General features: G+C 45.4%; 11 protein-coding genes across 11 annotated transcripts, besides 18 other annotated features; 1 reads left to right on the top strand and 10 right to left on the bottom strand.

Annotated features, from left to right (window-relative positions):
* Window positions 1-175: 175 nt before the first annotated feature.
* Tb09.211.3270 (60S ribosomal protein L31) lies at window positions 176-742 on the bottom strand (the record flags this gene model as incomplete). Its single annotated transcript, XM_822378.1, has 1 exon — window positions 176-742. One exon carries the CDS (start codon window positions 740-742, stop codon window positions 176-178), a length of 567 nt encoding a protein of 188 aa, XP_827471.1.
* Window positions 743-1,268: 526 nt separating this feature from the next.
* On the top strand, window positions 1,269-1,778 carry Tb09.211.3260 (hypothetical protein, unlikely; the record flags this gene model as incomplete). Its single annotated transcript, XM_822377.1, has 1 exon — window positions 1,269-1,778. One exon carries the CDS (start codon window positions 1,269-1,271, stop codon window positions 1,776-1,778), a length of 510 nt encoding a protein of 169 aa, XP_827470.1.
* Window positions 1,429-1,493: a sequence feature (A-rich).
* Window positions 1,584-1,619: a sequence feature (AT_rich).
* Window positions 1,664-1,698: a microsatellite.
* Window positions 1,779-1,865: 87 nt separating the features above from the next.
* Window positions 1,866-1,906: a sequence feature (T-rich).
* Window positions 1,907-1,974: 68 nt separating this feature from the next.
* Window positions 1,975-2,000: a microsatellite.
* A 59-nt stretch (window positions 2,001-2,059) lies between these two features.
* Window positions 2,060-2,121: a microsatellite.
* A 169-nt stretch (window positions 2,122-2,290) lies between these two features.
* Window positions 2,291-2,347: a sequence feature (A-rich).
* Window positions 2,348-2,354: 7 nt separating this feature from the next.
* On the bottom strand, window positions 2,355-2,990 carry Tb09.211.3250 (hypothetical protein, conserved; the record flags this gene model as incomplete). The annotated part of the gene is made up of 1 exon (XM_822376.1): window positions 2,355-2,990. One exon carries the CDS (start codon window positions 2,988-2,990, stop codon window positions 2,355-2,357), a length of 636 nt encoding a protein of 211 aa, XP_827469.1.
* Window positions 2,448-2,489: a microsatellite.
* Window positions 2,647-2,688: a microsatellite.
* Window positions 2,722-2,743: a microsatellite.
* Window positions 2,876-2,918: a sequence feature (AT_rich).
* An 871-nt stretch (window positions 2,991-3,861) lies between the features above and the next one.
* Window positions 3,862-3,884: a microsatellite.
* Window positions 3,885-4,131: 247 nt separating this feature from the next.
* Window positions 4,132-4,281: a sequence feature (T-rich).
* Window positions 4,282-4,469: 188 nt separating this feature from the next.
* Window positions 4,470-4,496: a microsatellite.
* A 255-nt stretch (window positions 4,497-4,751) lies between these two features.
* Window positions 4,752-4,771: a microsatellite.
* A 53-nt stretch (window positions 4,772-4,824) lies between these two features.
* Window positions 4,825-4,878: a microsatellite.
* A 354-nt stretch (window positions 4,879-5,232) lies between these two features.
* On the bottom strand, window positions 5,233-6,108 carry Tb09.211.3240 (hypothetical protein, conserved; the record flags this gene model as incomplete). The annotated part of the gene is made up of 1 exon (XM_822375.1): window positions 5,233-6,108. The coding sequence occupies one exon, from the start codon at window positions 6,106-6,108 to the stop codon at window positions 5,233-5,235; it is 876 nt and encodes a 291-aa protein (XP_827468.1).
* Window positions 6,109-6,561: 453 nt separating this feature from the next.
* Window positions 6,562-8,340, bottom strand: Tb09.211.3230 (hypothetical protein, conserved; the record flags this gene model as incomplete). Its single annotated transcript, XM_822374.1, has 1 exon — window positions 6,562-8,340. One exon carries the CDS (start codon window positions 8,338-8,340, stop codon window positions 6,562-6,564), a length of 1,779 nt encoding a protein of 592 aa, XP_827467.1.
* Window positions 8,341-8,832: 492 nt separating this feature from the next.
* Tb09.211.3210 (transport protein particle) lies at window positions 8,833-9,441 on the bottom strand (the record flags this gene model as incomplete). Its single annotated transcript, XM_822373.1, has 1 exon — window positions 8,833-9,441. One exon carries the CDS (start codon window positions 9,439-9,441, stop codon window positions 8,833-8,835), a length of 609 nt encoding a protein of 202 aa, XP_827466.1.
* Window positions 9,442-10,517: 1,076 nt separating this feature from the next.
* Tb09.211.3200 (mitochondrial carrier protein, putative) lies at window positions 10,518-11,510 on the bottom strand (the record flags this gene model as incomplete). Its single annotated transcript, XM_822372.1, has 1 exon — window positions 10,518-11,510. The coding sequence occupies one exon, from the start codon at window positions 11,508-11,510 to the stop codon at window positions 10,518-10,520; it is 993 nt and encodes a 330-aa protein (XP_827465.1).
* A 121-nt stretch (window positions 11,511-11,631) lies between these two features.
* Window positions 11,632-11,787, bottom strand: Tb09.211.3190 (hypothetical protein, unlikely; the record flags this gene model as incomplete). Its single annotated transcript, XM_822371.1, has 1 exon — window positions 11,632-11,787. One exon carries the CDS (start codon window positions 11,785-11,787, stop codon window positions 11,632-11,634), a length of 156 nt encoding a protein of 51 aa, XP_827464.1.
* A 45-nt stretch (window positions 11,788-11,832) lies between these two features.
* Window positions 11,833-11,885: a sequence feature (CT-rich).
* A 144-nt stretch (window positions 11,886-12,029) lies between these two features.
* Window positions 12,030-12,057: a sequence feature (AT_rich).
* Window positions 12,058-12,532: 475 nt separating this feature from the next.
* Tb09.211.3180 (6-phosphogluconate dehydrogenase decarboxylating) lies at window positions 12,533-13,972 on the bottom strand (the record flags this gene model as incomplete). Its single annotated transcript, XM_822370.1, has 1 exon — window positions 12,533-13,972. One exon carries the CDS (start codon window positions 13,970-13,972, stop codon window positions 12,533-12,535), a length of 1,440 nt encoding a protein of 479 aa, XP_827463.1.
* Window positions 13,973-14,466: 494 nt separating this feature from the next.
* Tb09.211.3170 (hypothetical protein, conserved) lies at window positions 14,467-15,723 on the bottom strand (the record flags this gene model as incomplete). The annotated part of the gene is made up of 1 exon (XM_822369.1): window positions 14,467-15,723. One exon carries the CDS (start codon window positions 15,721-15,723, stop codon window positions 14,467-14,469), a length of 1,257 nt encoding a protein of 418 aa, XP_827462.1.
* A 435-nt stretch (window positions 15,724-16,158) lies between these two features.
* Tb09.211.3160 (hypothetical protein, conserved) lies at window positions 16,159-22,419 on the bottom strand (the record flags this gene model as incomplete). Its single annotated transcript, XM_822368.1, has 1 exon — window positions 16,159-22,419. The coding sequence occupies one exon, from the start codon at window positions 22,417-22,419 to the stop codon at window positions 16,159-16,161; it is 6,261 nt and encodes a 2,086-aa protein (XP_827461.1).
* Window positions 22,420-22,659: the final 240 nt, after the last annotated feature.

The raw sequence follows: 22,659 nt of genomic DNA, 5'->3' as shown, positions 1-22,659 counted from the left end.
GTGGCGTAGGGGAGTTTCGACAGAGAAGCAACAACACACATTATTGTCGTTTCTTCTTAGTTATCTTTTCGTCTGCTCACACATTAATATGATGACAACACACAAAGTAAATCAACGAAATTAATAGGGGAAAGCAGTAATAACACTTACAAAGGTGTCGGTGGTACTCCCTGCTTTACTGCTCAATCACCTTAGTTGTCAGGTTCTTGAAGCTAGGAACTGGGATGTGAGAGATGACTGTGTAGAAGTGCTTGCGTTTGCCGCCTTCCATCGTCTCGGATTTGCGCTCCACACGTACACGAACTCGGCCAGGAACACCCTTCACGCCCTTATGCCAAATGAAGGTGTTCAGGGATGCATCAATGCGGTTGTCCTTCGTCTTCATCAGTTTACCCACAAATGAGCGAATGCGTTTAATAGCGATGGGTGCGCGTTTGTGGAATGTCCTCTTCTTCAGAAGCTTTGAGAGATGAATGGACGCTTCCATTACGATGTTATCGGGTTTGCGACCAGTTCTCTTGAAAAGTGATGCGCGTGTGCAACCGCGGACACGAGAGTGTTCAGCCGTATTTCCCACGCCGTGGTACTTTTTGCGTTTCTCGGGGTCCATTTTCGCCAACACGCGCTTCCAACGGCGGTCATCGCGTGACTTGCGAGCTTCAGCCGCCTTCTTTCGGGCCTCAAGCAGCGCAAGTTTCTTTTCCTTACCGAGCACCTTACCCTTAAATCCAGCGCGAGTCATTTTGTTGCTCTTTTTTTTTCTTCCTTCTTAGTTCTCTGCTGTTTGACTATCGCTGCCTTTCCCCTACGATAAGAATCGGTTAAGCACCAAAAGATCACAACACAACGAAAAGGAAAAGAAAAGAAAGAAGAAAGATATCAAGATATACCTCAAGTGGTATCACAAGGTATACTGCGCACGAAGGAGAATAACTTAGTGTGTAACATTATTAATGTTACACATCCTTTATTCTTTTTCTTGTGCATCGCATAGACGGAGGAAAGAGGGGAGTACAGCAGTGAGGATACTTGTTGTTGTTTTTTTTTCTTTTCTTCTCTTCGTGAACGATGAGGACAAATACAGTGAAAAAGTGAAGAACAAATATATGTAGAAGGAACGAATGAGGGAAGTGAGGAGTAATGAAAAGGAAAAAAAAAAAAGAAGAAACGCAAACAGACATGTTATCGTGATAAACACATAATGCAGTGCGGAAACGCAAGGAGATTCCACAATATCCTCTTCATCATTTCTATCTGATACCTTTGTGATGAAAATTGGCATAGTTGTTGACTCATTAAAGCAAGCAGTTGTTTTCACCACCGCGGTTACCGTAGTCATTATATGTAGAAAAGGAGTAGCATGTGAAACTAAGAACAAGATGATAAATGGAGTGAAAAGAAAAGAGGAAATAATACCTGCTATTTCCATTCTTTTTTTTTCCTTTTTCAATCTTTTTTTTTCTTGTAGTTTCACCCTTCCTTATTTTTTTCTTCAGTGCGCTCAGGCAAACATATACACAGGCATGCGCACGTGCATGAAAACAAGAGTCATTATCACTACCATCACCATCACCAACATCACGTATATTTTTAGATATATTTACTTATATATTTATATACCGCAAAAATGCAGAAACCAACAGACGGGACGGAAGCAAACAAAACACACACACACACACACATACACACATACACACAATAATAAGAAAAGACAAGCAAAAGAAAGGAACAAACAAAATGAAAGGGAAGAGCATGAGAAGGCAAACCCCTTCAAATAATGCAAATCTCCTCATTTGTGGGGTGACAGATTGTGTACGCTAATGTATTGGGGAGATGGGGTACTGTTGCAACAAAGAGGAAACTGCAAAAAAAAAAAGGTAAACAAAAAAAGAAAAAGAAAAAGAAACAATTTCGTCAATTTGTCAGCGTACTCACATCCCTCGCTTTCCCCGTTCAATTGTTTAACACACATATACAAAACAAAACAAACCAAAACAAAAACTTAATCCTTTCATCTTCCTTCTCTAAAAATCCTCTTATCCAACACATAATACACTTATTCTTTCCTTCTATTCTTTCCTTCATTTCTTTCTTCTTTTCTTTTCTCATTTCTTTTCTTTCCTCTCTTCTCCATCTGTTTCTGCCTTTAATCATATTTACAATCATTAACATTCGTTTTCTTTCTTTTTCCGTTTCCATTTATTTTTCTTTTTCAATTAACCTCCGTGTTGTTCATTCTACATGATTTTTTTTTGTATGTGTTCCCTGACTCGCACTCGATTCTATTATCTTTGTTTTTTTTTCTGTTCTTTTTTTTTTCCTCTTTTTTCACTTTTTGTTTTATTTTGTGAAAATTAAAGTAAAAATAAAATAAGATAAAAGAAAACACAAACCAAGCAGCCAACCCTACAAGAGGGAAGGAATAATAGAAAGAAACTACGGTAAATTAATGAAAACAACAACAACAATAATAATAATGATAACAATAAAATATGAAAAAAGAAAAAAGAAAAAGAAAAAAGAGAAGCAATTTCGACAAAAAGGAGAATTTTTTTTTCTTCACGCACAGTGGACTCTTTCCAAAACAAAAAAAAAAAGAAAAACAGATCAAAAAGCAGAATTATGAAAGAGTTGAAGAAGTAGAAGAAGGAAAGAAATGAGAAAAGAAAAGAAAAGATGAAGAAGAGATGGAGGGAACAAATGAAAAAAAAAAGAAGGGAAAACAACAACAACAACAACAACAGGAAAAATATCGCACATGTCCTCATAACTAGCGACAGGAATATTCCTCGCATATCAAACTCCCTTAAGTATACCACCATCCACCCCAAACCCGTGTGTAAACATGGGCTGGAATATAAAAACTCATCCATTGTTTTTTTTTTTTGAAAGTATATATATAAATAAATATATATAAACAAACAAACACTTTCATGCGGCAAGCACTCTAATTTACAACCTTTTGCACCCAGTGTATACATATATATCATTTTTTTTCTCTCTTTTCTTCGGTTATTTTCTCATTTTATTTCGTTGCATTACAACAAACGCCTCCGTAGTTCTAAATTATTGGACCGAAGAAAAAAACAGAAAAAGGAAGATGACACATCAAATAAAAAAAAAAGAAGAAACTTCCGCACAATGATACCAACAAACCGAACATGTAGTTGTGAGAATAGGAGAGAAGAATAAAATAGTAACGAACGTCACAGTAAAGAACAAAAACAATAATAAAAACTTTTAGCATAGCTGCAGAAACGGAAAAACATATATATATATATATAACGAACATAATTTCAAAAAAAAAGCGTACAGCAACGCCACTGCGTAAGTTACGCAATTCCATCAATTTGTTCCCCCATCCTCCTTTCCTTTCCGTCAGGTTTATTCCATAATTTCCTTTGTGTCACAGCGCCATAGCACTCATTGATTCATTTATCAATTCAGAAGGAACAAATATAAAACAGATATAATAACGCTGAAGGAAATACGCAGAAGAAATGAGTAAGCGTGTAAGTGAGAGGAATAAAGCAAGACATCATCGGAGATATTTTCACGAATACATATATATATATATATATGATTATTCTCTCATATGTTTTCACCATAACTTCTCTCTTGTGTCATTACCACCCGTACACCACAACTCGCAGTTGCTTTTGTGAAATGTCCTTTTCATATGGTGTCATTACATGTTATTATATTAAATTTCTTGTGTTTGCCTCATGTTACTTCCCCCCCCTTAAACCCTTTAGATAAGACACGAATCAAACATGTTCCTTTTTCTTTTCCTTTTCTTAATTTTTCCGAATACCTCTTTGTTGTTTTTTTGATGGTATTTTTTTTTTTGTGTGTGTGTGCTCCTTCCTTCCTTCCTTCCTTCCAATATTTGTCTCCATACTCTCTCGAAACTTTCCTCAATTTCTTTTTTTCTTTTTATTTTGAAATATATCCCCTCCGTTTCTATTGATATAGACGTTTATTTCATATACTTTTTGTGCTTTTTGTTTAGATTGCTGGATAATTTACCAGTTGTTTCGTTCCTACAAAAAAAAAAAAAAACAACACAAACACACATGCATACACTGTGAACAACAAAAAGAAAAATCATCTCTCTTACGCTCTGCTTCTAAAGAAAGAAAGAAAAAAAACAAAAAGGGAGAAAATGAGTCGAACACAAATATACGCCCAACAGGAAAAAAGAAAACAACTGAAAAAAAAAGCCCTTCATCCTCAAAAAAAAAAAAGATAAAAGATAAAGATAAAGATAAAGATAAAAAAGCATTGAATACAGATAAACCTGTGCAGGTTCTCAGGCGTGAGCGTGTGGGACTTTCCTTCACTCCGTCTTTTTTTTCTTTTTATTTTCCCCCTCCATCCCTTTCCCTCCTCCGGATTTTGTTTGTTTGTTTTGTTTTTTCTCTTCATATCAATTAAATAACCACCTCAGTTTACTAAACAATGGAAGGAAGGAAAGAAAAGAAAAGAAGAAAAAAAAGCCAGAAAAGGAAGGGGGGACATCGAAGGGAGGGGGAAACTTTTTTTACTTCAAAAACAAAAAAAAAGAATAAAAAAAGGAAAGAATTGTTAGCCCATCACTGAATACACTTCACACATTTAAGCAGGTTTATATGTGTGCCTGCCTAAACAGCTGTAGAAATATCCCGCAGATGGTATGGAAATCGTGTGTGCCGTCACCTCACCACTGAAATTTGCCTTTACACGCCAAATCTGATAATCTTTCTTTACAAATATATATATATATATATATTCACTCAATCATACGCAAACACTAACGGAGGAAAGAGTGGCGAAGATACACAGATAGATATATATATATATATATGTACAGATGTATAAATACAAATATATGTGTATCAGCATATAAATGAGTATAAATATATGTAGAAATTAAACAGCACAAGGACCACAGTATTACTACTTTTCACTGCATGGTTATTGACACCACGTACTCTAAACCATTTGTCTCCCGCATTCCTCCGTGGTTTCCCTCCTCCTCTGGTTGCACCATTGAGGGAGTTTCTCTCTACCATCCATAAGGAAGTGAGGAGTTGCGCCTTTCAGTTTTACATATTTTATCTGTGGTAATATTTCCCCTTTTTTTTATTCGGATTAGGCAGACCCATCAGTTCACCATCTGGCAAAACAAAACAAAAAAAAAATGAAACTTACCACATTTTTCTTGTCTACGAATGCCGGTTGATCTCCGTGTTACTGCAAAGCATCAATGAAGCGTCGCACTTCATCGAGCCCTTCAACACTTAACTCCGACAAGAGCACTTTTACCGCCTGTACGACGCCAGTTTCAGTTGGGCCAATTTGCATGTTTGCCATGGGAAGTGTGCGCGTGTCGCCATTCCCATGAAGTAAACGTTTGTCTTGCGGCGGATGGTGAATTGAACCCGTTGTTGCTTTGTTTCGCCGCATGGCCGTAGCAGCACTTTGAGGGCCGCGATGTGCACCATTAACACTATTGCGATGTTGGTTGTAATAACGATCTTGCTGATAGTCGGCAGCACACATGTCAGCCTGCATTCGAGTGGGACTTGAACACCGTGTGAGTGCCCGTGAAGTCTGGGCAACATTCATCATAGTACTGCTACTTGGTCGTATTTTGCCTTTAGCAGGATCACAATATAATGATGGCGGTGGAGCAATGGCATGAAGGTTGGGAAATACTCGGTATGCCTCCTCACGCTCTTGTGGTAAAATGTCGATGTCGTCTAGACGCTGCAAACTTCCGACAGCAGCGATGACAAAACGCCGATAGTTCGGGTCCTGGCAAATGGGGTTTTCCGTCAGTGTCAATACCGTCAAATTGGGGGCATCGCTCAGGTGAAGAACTTGATTGAGATCTTCCACACGATTCTTACGAAGGTACAATTCGGAGAGCCGTGGGCAGTTTTCCAGAACACCGAGCTCGCTGAGTTCGTTGAGGCTAAGGGAAAGAACTTCAAGGTTGCAAGCACGGCGTAACACACCAATGTCGCTTAACTGTGCAGCACATACGTTGAGTTTCCGAACACGTTGAATGCTGTCCACTTTCGTCTTTTGGAGAACTAAGTTTTCAGTGAGAACTCCCGCCATTGTGCAAAGTAAGCCGCCGGAAAGAGTCTTTCTTTTCTTTTTTTTTAAAAAAAACCTCTGTATACTTTATAAGTGACGACCAAGAAAAATATGATTGAAATAAAAAGGAATACATCTACGGACTAAAACTAATTGACAGAAACAGTAAAGAGTTTCGATAGCCTCACTGATGCGTTAGCACTCGACTCGAGGTTACTCCCACATCCGATTTCAGAGTCTAACGATCGCCACCATGTCCACACGCAAACACATGAGGTAAATAAACAACTACAGTCATGGAAACAAAGACAGCACACAAAAAAAAAACAAGAGGACGAGATGAAAAACAAAAAACAAAGAAGAATGGGTCCAAGTCGCGAATGAGAGGAATGAGACGACATGCTTCCCGCAACATCGGGACGGTAGCGTTTTACTCAACCCTCAAAATGCACAGTTCCCCAGCCCAAAAAAACTTCAGTTGCCCCCCCTCTCCTGCGGTGTAGAATCGAAATCCTCCTCCACCTTGGATGAATCTTTCGGGTCGTCAGTAGTTTGTAATTTACTAATGAGTCGCACTCCAAGGGACTCAACACCATCACGCAACGGACGGACGAACCAGTGGTTGACATCTGACTCCATATTTCCCCCCTCACATGGAGTAACCTCAAAAGCCTCCGGATATTTCTTCAATATTCCCGCCAACCCAATCGCCGCACCACCATTTTTCTGAAGGTACTTAAACATATGCCGAGGAAGACGGGAAACAAATATCGACAACGGTTTACCCTCAGCCCACTCGTCCAACTTGTGTGACACATTTTGGAGCATAGAAAGAAGAATATCTTCATCGCGGAACGATGTTCGCTTCCATATTTCTCCATCACCCAAAATGGCTTCCATTCCCTGCTCCCTCCGCATCACATTTACAGTGGTTGTGCAAACCCCTTGAGTAATGAAAAGATGTGGGAACTGGTCAAAGAAATCCACACCAACGTGCATGCAACCCTTACCACCGTCAGGCAGCACCGTATCACGCAGTACCGAGTTGCTGTGCCACTCACCCGGTGTCATCAAATCGTACACGTGAAACGCCACAACATTTGGGTTTAAAAACACATTACCGAGGGGAAATCGTCGTCGGAACTCCTCACGAACAACAGCCCGACGCAATTTACTCCTTCGAAGAGGCGGAATATTTTTTAACTTCGCCCGCTCCGCACTTAGCTCTTCCTCAGTGAGGTTGCTTAGTCGGCTGTTGGTAAACTTCAGGTGCTTCGCAACCTCATCCTCCGATAAAATAAATTTCAATCCAATCACCTCATCGACCTCATGATGTGATCGACCATTCACATAATAACGACCCTCAACGGCATTGCTGCGGTCAACCGTTGATCCCAATTGCAGCGATATCCTCTCAGGGTACGTCATGGCTACCTGCAGCAGCGGCGTCTGAATGATACCTCTAGTTTGTATGTCGACATGTTGAATGCTAGTGAAATCCTCCGTTAAAAGAAACCGCGACATGCGCCAAAGGTCGTACTGAGGAGAAAAATCTTCATCAAACCACGTATATGTATCTCTCTCCGTAGAAGGATCCTCTTCACGAAGCAACGCCATGGTGCAGCGACCCTGTGAAATGAACGCAGGTCGCTTCCCCACAAAACCAATCTGGACATAGGAAGATACGCTGGGTAAGTTGGCCTCCCTACGCCGCAAACTACATTCCAACTCTTTCAACGCATTCCATACGGCACATTCGACGGCTTCCTCGGAAGATAAACCCCATGCACGCTGACACGCCGCTATTGCTACCGGTTGATCGGGAAGTTGCCTCAAAAAATGCAGCAACTCCTGGGATACAACCAAGTTACTGTTTTCTAAACGTCCTCCCATGGAACCCTTGCGGATGTTGCCGTCAGTCATCTTCACACAAAGCATCCCATCCACAACTTTTACAGCAAAAAGAGCACCACCTGAGCCCTCCCCCATTTGTGGTCCTTGCTGCTTTTGGTGTTGATTCCGGCAATACCCCGCAAGACCCCCTACTGACGCAAGTTCCTCGCGGACGTCATCTGGAAGATATGATGAAACGCAAGCAATGGGAACCCACGTGACGCGGTTGCTTTTTCGAGCCTTTTGAATGGCTTCTTGAACCCGCCGCCGTATGGACGCTTCAGTGCTTTCAGTCCCTTGAAACCTCACCCATTGCCATGGAGGAAACAAAACCGCGGAAACCCCACAAAAGCGGCGCATCCAACCGCTCTCGGTGGGCTAATATTAACGAATAAACACGTTTTGCCGGTGCGAGAATCGTTGTAAAAGGACGGTACCAAAAAAAAAAAAAGAAATTGGGGCGGGGAGACAAATGCGCATCACTGCAATTACAAACCATATCATCGAACTGAAGAATAGAAAGCTGCAGACACCAGAAGAATATCACCAGCACACAGAAACACAAGAACAAAAACACCTGCGAACGAACGGTAACAGCAACAACAACGGACATCACTGGCAGCAGCAGTAAAAAAAACACGTGAAGCAAAACAAAAAAACGATGCAACCCACGCAGATGCATCACACAAACGCACTCTTGGACAACTGCATGCGAATGCCAAGGAAGTGCAGAGGCCGCAACCAACGTATGTGATATATACATACATATGTATGCCGACGCAGTCGCCTACGCTCTGCTCTAAACACGTTCGGTAGAACCGCGAAGGAAAGGAGAGCCTCTTGTATTTCTGTTCAGTCACGTATTCTCCTTTCTCGGTCGTGTACATGCTGGGCAAAGGAAATGGCAAAAATGGATTGTTGTGGTTTGTCGGGTTCCGGGTGGTGATATGTGAGCACATCGGCGTCAAACCCAACAGCCCTTAACGCTCCTTCAACGATGCCACCCATAAAACTAGCGTAATTAATGCTCCATTGCCCTTCACTATCCATATACTCAGGAGACGGATAAACATGCTGCAGCACCATTGGATTACTGTCAACGAGAAAGTAGCGAGTCGATTCGCCCTCCTGCTGCAGGTCATTCGCTGCCTTGCCAAACCATCTGGTCCAGAACTTCTCTTGCAGCAACTTCAGAGCTTCGTCAATTGTTGTAGGTCTCCGCTGCAGCTCAAGAGGATCCTTAAGGGAGGATAACATCATTAACTTGGCACCAACAATTGCACCGAGGCTCGTCAACCGCTGTTCAATTTCCTCTATATCCCGTGCCTTTGTCGGTGTGCTATGGGCCCGAGTGCACAGCTCCGAGAAGAGAAAACTAAATGCAGAAAGGGATACCTTCCCCTCATCGCTGGTTAACCGCACAGATGATCGGTTGCTCCTGGTACCGTCCCTGTTGAGCATGGGAGAAATGTATGTATATATGCGTATATGTACGTGCGCGTATGGCTACAATTCAGTCCTAAACACACCACAAACACGCACGTTCAATACACTGCCGACTCCCTGTTTATTTCCTTTTTTGTCGACAAATTCCCCTATTTCGTTTTAACCGATCACCCTCCCGTCCCTCCCTTCCTCCCTATACGTAAATTGTGTATATATTGACCTATTTAGATGTGTATATATGCAAGTCTACACAGCCTGCTGGAACCAAGGGAGCTATTGATGTTTTCGAAAAAAAAAGGGAGGAAAGAGGCGAATAAAAACGTCTTTACAAATACGCATGGATGCGCGCAGAAACGGTTCGACACGGAGTGAAGAAATACAGGTTAAGCATCTGGTACGCAACTGACGCCACAACATTACCAGTCTCGATTAGCATACTCCTCGTCCGCTCTGATTTGTCAACCTTTAAGTACGATCAGTCACTATCTCTCCTTGCCTTCTTTCTTTCCCACTTTACGGTGTCGATGACCCCGTAGGCTTTACGTTTCTGCAAACATACACTCGACTTATCAGTCTTCCCTGGAACCCTCAAGAAATCCACAATGTGGCAACACGTTCCAGAAAAGAAAGAAATAAAGATAAGTAAGGACAAAACAAAAAAACTAGGATAAACTAATGAAGACGCACTTACTCTTCCTTTTTTTTTCCTTGCAACTGCACATGTACACAGTTTTATCAAATGTAATTTTAGTACAATACTTTACGCCTGTAGCCCTACTTGTAGCACTGAACTGAGTGCGCATCACTGCCATATTTATGTATATACGTGTACACGCGATCTCGAAAATGCTGAATTGCGAAAAACTGAAGCACCTGCACAACCGCAAAACAGGGTGGAAAACAAACTGTTCCCCTCCACATAAACTTACAGTTTATGTCTTCACAATATTATAGATAAGTACTAGACACACACACACACACAAACCTTCAATTACAGGGCAACCCCGCACAATTACAGTGGGAGTATTGTTCTTACACACATACATGCAAACAAGCACACAAATACAAACACGCAAACGTTCACTCTTCCGTCAGTCTGCCACCAAGGGAAGACACGCCGCCCTACGCGCGTTGTGATGTGAAAGTATCGCTAGGAACTTCTCGTACAAAATAAAAGACACCGATGTTGTCGGAACGACACGGCAAAGATTCACCCAAACGCCCCTGTAAAGGCCACGAATTCCTTCCGTGCGCCAAATGGTACGCAATCCCACGGTCATGGAACGGTACTCAGGGGAGGTGCAATTACGCTTGTCCTGCAAGCGAGTCCTCACAACTTCAATCGGGTTGAACAGAGCTGATGCCACAGCTTTAGAAACAGAAGATATCAATGCCACATCAAAAGAAGTGGGTTGAATTTTCTGTTCCACAATGTAATGCCGAAGCTCCTCATAAATGGCCATTTGGATGATGGTATTTCCCATAATCAGAATCTGGGGTATCATGCCCCGCATGAGGGCGCCACATCCCTCGTTTTCTACTATTGCCTTAAATCCCTGCCAGCAGTTCTGTGGTTTGGCGCCATTGCTCCCATCGAACAGTTGCTGTCGAGTCCTTATAACACAAAGTGGCGTAACAACAGTTCCAGTTGTTATGGCAGCGGCGCAACCACTCAAAACGTTACACCCAGCTGTCACACTGCCGCTTTTAGCGCTTCCACTGCCTCCGCCTATTTGATTACTCGAAACGTACGCAGAGAGGTTCTGCTGTACAGATTTAAAGACGGCCATGTAAGCTCCCCACCCGATACCATAGGAGGTGACAGATACAGCGAAACCTGCGTATAATCTTCGCAACCCCTTTTGTCGAACAACCTGACGCAGCGATGAGAGTTGGTTGACGTCTCCTCCTTTACAAACGTGCATTTGCGTGCGAAGAGCGTCTAGTGGATAAAACATTGCCGTTGATATGGAGGCACCAAGGAGACCCGCCGCCGCATGAATCGATGGTTTTGTCTCCGCTTTGGATAGACAGGTTGGTGCAGTGTTTTGCCGCGTGCTTTTATCGTGAAGTGTTGCATCCATCAAACTAGCACCTAATCGTCCCTATTGGTTACCACTTAAAGGGGAAAGCGAAAACGATTGAACGCCCCGTGCGAATGCGCTGCAGGTAGCAAATGATTATCGATGTGTAATGTTCGTTGCCTCACCTTAACGCTGGGAAGTTGTTGTTGTCACTGTTATTTTCTTGTATTTTAACCGAGGTGTAACGTGAAAAAAGAAAGTAACAGAGCGTCGAATTTTCGAAGGGGCCCAGCCGCCTTATATTCGGCCGCTTTAAATTAAGAGAATCACCGCCCATATTGTGCCTTGGGTAGAAAATACAAACCACATGGCATACATCAAAGAAAGTGAGGAAAGGGAAGAATAGACAAGAAAATGGAAGGAAAGTGAAGGGAAACGTGTTTGCTACATAAAGTGGCGGTGAAGAAAAAAATCGTAGCAGAGAACATGCATATGCTGGAGGGGCATAAACAAAGTACTCCAAATAGTGTTGGAAAAAGACAAACTAAACAAACATGTCGTTAGAAAATTCACCAGGCGTTTTTTTTTCAAAATAATATAATAAATTGTAATGGTAAAAGAAAAATCAGCGCCACACAGTACTTTCCCACGGCAAAATAAAAAGTTAATTACTCAAAAGGGGTTTATGATGTGCACGACATCGGCGAAGTGAGAAGGCGGAAGGTGCTTCAGAGCATTGAAAAAGGAAAAAGAAAGAACCCCAATGTCACTCTTCTCCCTCCCAACTTTTGCACCAGTATAATAATAAACCACAACCCTCCTCTCCCCTTCCGCTATTCAGCTACCTTTTGCACATCCGCCTTGCCCACACGCACATTTTTTCCGTTCCCCCTTCGACACCTTTTGTCTCTCTCCTTTTCCCCTTCGGTTGTTCCACAAGGTTGTTGCACGACAAATTGTGTATGAAAATACGCGCGTGTACATCCGATCAACCCTCGTATCACACAATCGCTCCATGTCACATCGTAGATTTCTGTTAATAGAACAGAGGAAAGGACGAAGAGAATATGAGGCAAAGTATGTTATTGCAACTCAGGCCATTGGAATGATTCGCGGCCGTCTTTATCCACCCTTTCGTAGCCGTGCCGACCGAACACATCCCGCTGCAACGACACAAGTTGCCCATACTTGAGTGTTGGCGTAAACATCGCAGTAACGTAATTGAGGGAGGCCGACAGCACAGGAATGGACACTTCCAACTTTGATGTGATAAGTGCCACCATATCGCGGTAATTCTGTAGTCCTGCCCTGATCTCGGTTTGGAATGCACACATGAGATTGCTAATGTTGGGATTCTTTTCGAATGCCTCAGTCATGGGTTTTAAAAGGTAGCCCTGCAAAATGCAACCGGCGCGGAAAGTTGCAATGGTAGCTGGAAGATTGAGTCCGAAGTTATGCACCTTGTCCATCTCACGCAGGCACTGAAACATTTGAGCGTAGCATGAGATAATGGCAATGCACACAGAGTCGTAGAGCTGCTTAATTTCGGGCCCACTGGGGCTTTTGTTTTTGAGAGTGTATCCAGGGGATTGAGTAATACCGGGTGCATTGCTGGCATTCGCTTGACGCTCAGTTTTATACATTGTGAACTGCCGCGATACGACAGCCATGTTCAAACTGGGCGCAGGGACTCCAATCTCGAGAGCCTCTTGGGCGGACCATAAGCCGGTGCCCTTCGATCCAATACGATCCATCACGTGCTCCGTAAGATAACTTCCATCCTTATCCTTTGCCCGCGCGGCTGCAATTGAGATATCGAGCATATAAGACTTCAAGAAGTTCTTTGATTTCCAATCTTCAAGAACGGCAGCAACTTCATCGTTGTTCAGTCCCATTGCCCGAAGGATGTCAAAAACCTCACCCCAAATTTGCAAAATGGCGTATTCACCCGAATTGTGGTACATCTTCACGCATGATCCCGCGCCGCCGCTGCCGTTCATCGTCACACAGGGCCGGCCATCATCTGCCTTAGCTGCGGCGGCCTCAACAATTGGTCGTATTTCCTCCCACACACTAAGCGTCCCTCCAGGGAAAAAGGCTGGCCCTTTGCGTGCACCCTCCTCGCCCCCGGATATGCCCATCCCAAGAAACCGGAGACCTGCCGCCTCCAGCTGCTGGGCGCGGCGTCCCTGATCCTTAAAATGCGCGTTACCGGTATCAACGAGGATATCTCCCTTCTCAAACACTTTCTTAAGTTGTTCAATTGTTGAGTCCGTAGCCGCGCCCGCCTGCACCAGGATGAGGGCCTTTCGAGGTTTCTTGAGTGACGCTGCAAATGCCTCCATAGTTTCAAACGCCTTCAAATTACCCGCAAATGGAGCAGAGGCATTCGCTTTCATGAATTCCTCGCTCTTAGAGTACGTACGGTTGAACACAGCAACTTTAAACCCTTTCTCCGCAATGTTCAAGGCCAGGTTCGCGCCCATCACCCCGAGGCCGACAACACCGACATCCATTGACATGATCTTCCGTCTTTTTCCCCTTCCTGAAAGTAACAACAGTTATTTTTATGCCTTTCCACAGGTGTTTCCTGTTGTTTGCACCACAGGCCACTTCGTAATTATATCAACAATTTATGTGGTAGTAAATATATGTATAAAAACTTATCTTTAATCTTTGTGTAGGGTTATGTTCTTTTCTCCTTTTTTTTTTCAAAATACGAATGACATACAAAGCGGGGAGTCTTGATGTGCATTATTCTTTTTATGTGTTCAAGTAAGTGAAACGAGGTACGAAACACTCGAGAAAAAAATGAAGGACAATCACGTACACTGACGTGAAACAATAATATGTAGCTGGCCCCTTGTTAACAGCTCATACATATATATAGTTACAATGTGAAAGCAAAGACGAGGAAACGGGGCATATTTGTGTACGAAAAAAAAAAAAGAGACTACAATCATAGTTGCCAGTGTAGACAAATACCCAAGTCATACCTAAACTTAGTGGGTAGGGCTTAATCTCTTGTTGCGTCCGTACGGTTAATCAACATTGTCATTCGTATTCTCTCTTGTTCTTTTTCTATTCTTGAAATAAGCGCCTCACGCCGCTTCTTGCGCAATAAGGACCGACGGCACAACCTCATTCTTTTAGTCTTCCCCACATCGTGAGTATTTTTCTCCTCCATGTTACCACAGCGTCCGGTTAACGACGCAAAACTCCTCCGCAGTCGCTGTCGTTTTAGGGCTTCGCATTCTAAGCGTTCCCGCATTTCGTTTTCATCCGGCCCATCGATGATCAGGACAAGTTGCCCCTTCTTAAGCAGCATATTCGCCTCCTGTCGCGAATAAAAAGACAGTAGCTTTTCTGCAACATCTGCATGTATAGATTCATTTACCTTTGTCAGTTCATGTGTTAGTACGACGCGTCGTTTGGGAAGGACGAGTGCGATGTCCTGTAAAACCGACAAAAGACGCCGGGGAACCTCATAAAAAACACATGGGTGAGTTGCCTCTCCTACAGCCGTCCGAAGGACCCGCAACCGCTCACCATGAGATTCCGGAAGCACATTTCCAAAGTAAAAAGAACCGTCACGGAGAGAGCCAATCCTCGGCCGCTTGGCAGCACATGCCCGATTCGTGTCTGCAGTCGCACTAACCTCGTGAAGGGAAGTTGTGACACCAGCAACAGCCAATGCACATGTCAGAGCGCATGACCCGGGTACCGCCGCGACACGAACACCTTCAGCCTGCATCTCCCGCACCAGTTCACCGCCTACATCACCCACGCATGGTGTTCCGCTCGTACACACCAATGCCATTCTCCTGCCCCCCAACAGGAGCTCAACTAGTTTCTCCTTCGTTGTCGTGCGATTGCTACGGGAATAATGAATTAAGCGGCCCTGGGACTCAATTTGAACAAGGTCAAGGAGTGTCTTTGTTGCAGGGCGGTCCGTCGTTACAATGTAATCCACTTGTCGAAGTACATCAAGTGCACGAATAGAAAAGTCTTTCAAGTTACCAATAGGCACGGAAACAACGTGAAGAACTCCCGCGTCGACGTTTGTTGGGGTCGTTAATGGATTAACTGCATCTTCAGGGAGTGTTCTGTTGTGACGATATTTGAAGGACCCACGAAGAGGGTTGCAGGACGACATGAAGCGGCAACTGTGATGAGTCCATTGGCATCCTCGAAAGCTACGGCGGCTTGCAACACTCCCGATAAAGGGCAACAAGGCGTGTCGCCTTATGCCTATTTGACTAGAAACAGACATTTGCCAATTCAGACTTGATATGTCTTCCCCCAAACCCACTTACTTCCCTCAGTTTCTAGTAATAAAATCCCATGTAACCCCACGAAAAAAAAATATATAGGAGAAAATCATACGGACCAGATGATGGGCGTACGTGAAGTTACGATCAAGTACGTTGTACAACTTTTAGTAAAAATACCACCGAACACATTCAAATGTGGCCCACTTTGTGGTATCCGCACACTACACGGATAGCGTTGGCATTGCAATTCTTCCACCCCGCACAGGGAAATGCAAGAGCCATCGTAACGCCACATACCACAGCGGTTAAAAAGTTGTTTGTAAAAAATCGTACAGAGGCTCATAGGAGCCACTTCCTTAATCGATTCTCACAATGTGTAGATGCTCGCTGCACCTCTTTATTAAATTAACAACGCTACGTGTCACATCGTAATGTCAGGCGCCACATGGCGACGGCTCATCCAGCAGCGCACCGTACATGACCGCCGGGTTACCGCACCGTTCCGAAACGTTCACTAGTTCAGTGTACACCGAAAAAACCGGCACGCAGTCAGCCCCCTCCCGTGTAATTACGGTTGCAAGAAAGGCAAGCAACGAACCCTCGGCAAACATGTTATCCGCCTCCTTTTCGAAGAGCACGCCTTCTTCATCACTCCCTTCATCATCATCGTCACCACACGTATCCTTATTTGCAGAGCCGGAAAGACAGCATTCCGTATTCTTTAGAAGATGTTGCTTTACCATCACCGGTGACAACTCCCCAGTGGAACAATACGAGCGAAGAAGCGACACGAGAGCGATCACACAACTTGTGTGGTCAAGTGGCAAAGCCGCCGCCAATACGAGACGTGAGACGACACGGCAAGCAGCAGTGCGCACATCATAGGCGTCGTCGAACAGGAGCTGAAGCAAAACAAGGAGGTAAACAGATCGCTGCTTAGTAAATGTAGAAGTAGTAGCGGCGGCAGCGGGGCTTGTTACGACACCCGCCAAGAAACTATCATTCAGTGAATCCACTACCGCTAATCGCGTCTGTACATTCACTGTGGGAAGACAGTAATGTGTAATGATCTCCAAGACGGCTTTGTTGTGTGGCATATGACAAGTACAACGGAGACCAAGAAAGCGAATAGCCCAACTATGCACATCTGCATTGCGCAGAAAATGCTTAGCACTGGGGTCCATGCGCCGTAGAAGTAGGTCCTCTACTGCGTCAAATAATTCACTGTGCGCCTCTAGACACATGAGCCCCTCCTTACTCATGGTAACAACAAACTCCAACTGAGACTGCATACGTAACAGCTCCAAGCACGACAGACCTTTCACATGTCTGTCGTCGCCAAGGCTCTCCCGCAACATCGTTAAAGCCGCGTGTACAAGATCGCACTTCATACGTACAGCAAATTGCTTCACAACGCCAACCGATATCTCACTCGACCACCAATTCTTCGACATTAGGTAGCTTATGTGGTTCATGGTATGAGACATGATTATTTTGCTCGCATCGCAAGCGAAAACATCGCGCAACGCAACCCATAATGCGTCATGTGTTCCATGATGGGTGGTGATATCCGACAGATAATGCACAGCGAGCAGTGCAAAAAGGGTGATATTTTCCACAACAGCCGCATGGTAGGCGCGCGAAAGGCTGTACAGCGGGGTGGCGGTACACAGTATAGAGTGTAGCGTCGAAACACCAATGTTCACCAGCGACCGGACGGAATCGGTGATATCTTTTTTTTCAATGCCCTTCATACCAACTGTTGCATGGTATAGTGCATCAGATGCGACACTAAAGAAGGTGGCGGCTATTGTTGGACAGCGGACACAAGCCCGTGACAGCACCGGTTCCTGCGCAGAATTCCCCTGAGAAATAGTAAGGCCCTCTACAGTAAGGCGGCTAACAAGCAGTTGCACAGTGGGTGTCACACTGCTGCTCAGTGCCCTTGGTTTCACGTGACGACGAAGCGTTCCAACGTAGAAAGTATGAAACTGCTGAAGGTGCAGCAACACGCCGTGTAAGGCGTTCGCTGCGGTTCGTGATGCAGATAGCGCTGAACAAAACTCTGCAAACAATCCCTCAAGGTTAGTCGGTGGCACAAGCGATGTCAGTGCGACACTGCAGGCAGCACGAATCATGAGATTCCTTGAAGAACCACAGCGTACCACTGCATTCACGATGCGCTGTGAGTCAGGTTGCTCTTGTTCCTCTCCCTCCAGGTTTACCGTAGTTGCCTTTGTGATAACATGGGGGGGATCGGGAGCTAGCATAGAAAGCATCTGCAGAAGTGGAAACACTCCCAAGCTCGGTGAGGGGTTCGTGAAGCTCTTAACCAACTCCTCGTACGCAAAGGCCACTGCGCGGGGAGCACGAATAGCAATGTCGTGGAGAGAGGTGTTCACTCCTACACCACCGGTAGAGGGATGCTCGCCAACGAAACGGGGAAGTACAGCTGAAAAGAGCATCAGTGAGCTGTTCCGTATGCCCCAACTGGGATCATCGAACCCGGACGCCGCTATCCAAAATGCATCTTCAAGGTGTGACACGGAGCGCGATGCAAATGATTTGTTTTCAAATATAAACTTCAAAACGTTCAGAGCGTTTGAACGCTGGCTACGACGAATCTCCCCATCAGCTTCGGGCGTCCGCCGCTCATCATTACCGTTTGGGGGGCACAAATCTGGGCCGCCCTCGTTGCTATGTGCATTGGTTGCCACATGAAGAAGCCTCTTCATAGCTTGGGGAAAGAGGGTAGCAGGAACGCCTATGTCTTCCGCCTCAAGCACAGCAAGCAGGGCATGTGGCAACCCTTGGCTGCGCCGCAGCATGCGCGCTACACTTACGGAGGTGACGCCATCTGGTCCCAACAGAAACTCCAGAATCTCAGAAGGGAGAGTATGGCAGGTTACATCCCGCGAGCGAAGAAGAGCAGCAGCAATCGTTTTCAGTGCTCCACGCACCGCACGCATCACACCATTGTGCTTAGTCCGAAGGAGAGACTCCACGAGCACGTAACACACCCCACGAACAACCTTGAAGTCGAGACTGTCAATGCTGACAAGAGCCACGACACGCTCAACTGCGGCGGCGGCTGTGCGGATACAGAGCCATGTGTTGTTCACAACTGCACGCATACTCGCCTCCTCGCAAGGGTTCCCTTTGTCGAATGCGTGCCCGCGACAGTCCACGTCCACATCACCTTCATTTGCAGAGCCGCTGGCCTCCCCCCCAACAAGTAGGGAACAATTCTGTAGAGCCTGATTGCAGCACAGAAGCATCTGGTTACACGACTCTTGCAGTCCGTCAGCAGTGGTACATACCTCCTTGACATTTGATAGCAATGCTGCACAAAGCGAAAGAGAACCGTGAAATGGATGAAGTTTGACAAGTTGGTATGCCTTCTTAGTACCCAATTGGCATAGTCCGACAAATTTGCCGTGAAGTGCAGCAATCTCGAGTTTTACTAATTCCAGCCGCCGTTTGCACTCTCTTTGTGGGTCCTCGGATGCCGCTTTCCTAGCAGCGGGTGTGAAATATGTGGCCAATACATATCGCAACACCTCACCTTCCGCCTTTTTGTACGTGCGAGCATGGGAAAGCCCTGCCTTCGCATCACTAGCCGCCACCGGGTTACCCAAGCGGCGCTCAGAAAATACAGCGCTGGCAGCATACTTGCAATACGTTTGAAGGATGCCAAACGCACACTCGCGTGCTTTCACCCAACCTGATGACAGACACTCTAGCAAACCTTCGACAAGGGTTTCGGGAAGTAACTGCTCCTGAAGTTCGTGAAGTTGTGTATCTGTGAAAACCTCAGTGGAGTTTCGGAGGAGGCATGAGTATATCATCATCGCTGTCACGCGTCGTTCAAGCGAAAGATTGCGGCACCACTCTACAGACTCACCAATGTGCGGTGCAATGTACGACACGGTTCGAACGAAGTGTTTGGTGACAAGATCTCTATACTGATCGCTCGTTTCGTTCCCTTCTGCCTTCCTGCGACGATTGCTGCACTTGCTCGCACAACTGTCAACCAGCCGCTGAGCCCATTTTTTGTATACTTCTAAAAGGTTTCGCATGGCCGCCGAATCACCTCCCGAGTGCATATTAGTACTAATGTACCATTCCATGAGGCGACACTGCCAGTAATGCACAGGCTCGGCCTTCTTCATGGTGAGCACGCACAGACCCAATGCGGTATAACGAAGTTCGCTTGAATGTGATTGTAGACTCGAGAGGACAACCTTGAAAAGGCGACTTCTGGGATGAATATAAGTGCTCACATCCCTGCCAGCAACACGAGCACGGTGTAAAATTTCAACAATACTTTGACCCAGCCGGAAATAGCAATCCCCGCTTTCGACCATCGTTGCTAAACGCGACAACAGGGTTGGGAGGTATGACTCGTCACGTTTCAGACACGGAGAGATCATGTGTGTCACAATGTTTGAGATACGTGTCGCATCTTCGACGTGCAAAGGTGCACAATATCCGGGAACCACAATTGACTTTAACAACGGCTCAATGACACCCCCAAAAAACAGTTTTTCAGTTTCTGTTTCAGTACCGCTCGAAAGACGAATATAATTGGCCGTTTTCGCAAAAACTTCACCAGCAGCGCTCCCTACCTTGGGATTTATTGCGCCACCAAGAAGCATTCTGCTGAATTCGCAGAGCGCATCAACTTCTGAAACATCATCGGGCGTCACTGCAGAACAATAATCAGCAGCGCCTTCTTTGCTGCATTTAGCACGATGTTGACGCAGCTCCAAGAGAAACTGAGGTACCTGCACAACGTCAAGAAGGGCCAAAAGTGCGTGGTACTTACCTCTCCTTTCATTGGGTATTGGCAGAATTACATGTAGGGTCTCCGCAACATCCAGTGCATCGACTTCCTGGTTTGGTGCACCAGAACCTTGCGACAAAAGGGTGTTGCAACGTCTAACAGAGGAATGGACAGCAAGTATTTCGCTGTATGCTCCATATAGCGGCCCGGCCACATGCTGTGTACTGTCGTCCCACATCCCCATGATTACCTCTGTTGCTTCGCTTAGCGCTCGCATAAGTCCAGAAGTATTTGCGCACAGTGCGCTTAGTGCCTTGCGATCAGTTTCAGTCAGTAACCCAACTCCGCCAGCACGCTGCACGCCCCTCTTCACTACACGCGTCGTGCCTTCGACGACGCTTTCTTCAAGCGTGGTTTCGAGTAGGTCAGCAATGCATGTAAACACAGAAGAAAGGTGTCGAACAACAGAATCTATAGTTTGAATGGCCATGAAGCGCGTGTCTGGGACATGGAGGGCGGAGCAATAAGAAATAGCAGCTGGAATTATGACGTCGTACACCGCAACCAAGGGCCGCCCACTGGCGGCATAGGAACTGAGATTGTCCAATAAAGGGACAACAGGTTTCAGCAGCACACCAACAGAACCAATGTTACCGCGCAGAGGGGTCGATAAATGCGCAAGTAAACCCTTCATCAAGGCGAAACGACCATTTGCAGTGAACGAATAGAATATTCGGCGCAACGAGTCTCGTGAAAAGGAGCGTTGCAATATCTCATGCTGAGGGTCACTGGAACACACAAGTTGCACAAACTCCCTAACGTACTCTTCCGTCCATCGTTTGCTACAACCATCGTCGTCAGCAACCGAAGTGAAGTTCGACTCCTTACGGACTTCACTGGCGCCGCAGTAGCGACAGATCTCAAGTAAAAACGATGCGTCGCACGTGCGGATTGTCAAAAGCGAGGATACAAGGAGTCCAGCACCGTTAAGAACATCTTTTGGAAATACTGCCGATGAAAGCATCCTCAAGGAAGAAGAGAAAAGTTTGCATATATCCTCCTGCACCTCAGCCATCTTTTGTTCCTCCCCTTCATGCAGGACATCACCTAGAAGATGAAGAAATTTATGAACATATGTCGTTACAACACGGATGCCATAGCGGACATACGACAAATCTTCGCCCAGAAGCATGCCGCTGTTGCCTTTCCCACATTCTGACTGGGAACATCCAGCGCAGGCATTGTCTACCATCCACTGCAGGCTGTCGCCCAGAAGCGGAACAACGTCGAAAAATGTGTTAGCAAACACTGCTGGAAAGAGCGGAACGGCAACACACATTGTGCCATCTATGCAGTTTACCCAGTTCATAATGGGATCCTTCAACAGGGACAGTTCGGTGGAGTCAAGATGCTGCAACAAACTAGGGCGGCACCCGTCGCGAAACCAAGGCTTTATGTGCGCGGTAACAAATGCCTCTTGAAAACACAACTCAAGATCCTCACTCACGACGTACACCGTGCGGACAAGGGTGGCAAGGGCTCGGTGAAGATACCGCACGGAAGAGTGCAACAGAAGCGGAAACACAAAATGTACCGCAAGTTTATGCAGAAAGGTGGCACACCCCCTCTTATGACGCTGATTGTAGAATGCTGGTTCACGAAGCGCACCCGTTATTTGCGATATACATCGAACGCGGTGCTCGGGCGTCGCCGCACGCATAAAATTTACGATCTCGCGTTCAACAATGTTTGCTGCCTTCGGGGCCAGTGGCGTTAATGCGTTGATTGCCTGCAGAATTGTCGAGGACCCCTCCAACAATTTCGAGTAAACACACATGTCCATGTTGGCGCTACCCGATGAAAGATGATGTTGTTGCAATCTTGCAGCCGTCGTGTACTCGTTCGACATACGTTAACTTTTAAACCTCTTTCTCACCACTTTGAAATCTTGGGACAAATGCGCCCAGTATATCTATATTGTAAATGCATTTGACCATTTTCCAAACGTATATTAGACACACAAGCACAAAACATTCATGTTTTGGTAGTTCCGGTTAGAAGGAGATGCAAAGGAAAAGAACAACAAAAAAGGGGGAAATCGACGTAGAGGAGCTGCAGCACTAGAGAATCCATGACAGATATCACGAAA

The sequence above is a fragment of the Trypanosoma brucei genome, chromosome 9 (genome assembly GCF_000002445.2).
Source record: "Trypanosoma brucei brucei TREU927 chromosome 9, whole genome shotgun sequence".
NCBI lineage: Eukaryota > Euglenozoa > Kinetoplastea > Trypanosomatida > Trypanosomatidae > Trypanosoma > Trypanosoma brucei.
Note: the sequence above shows the minus strand (reverse complement) of the source record. Positions and strands in the feature narration are given on the sequence as shown.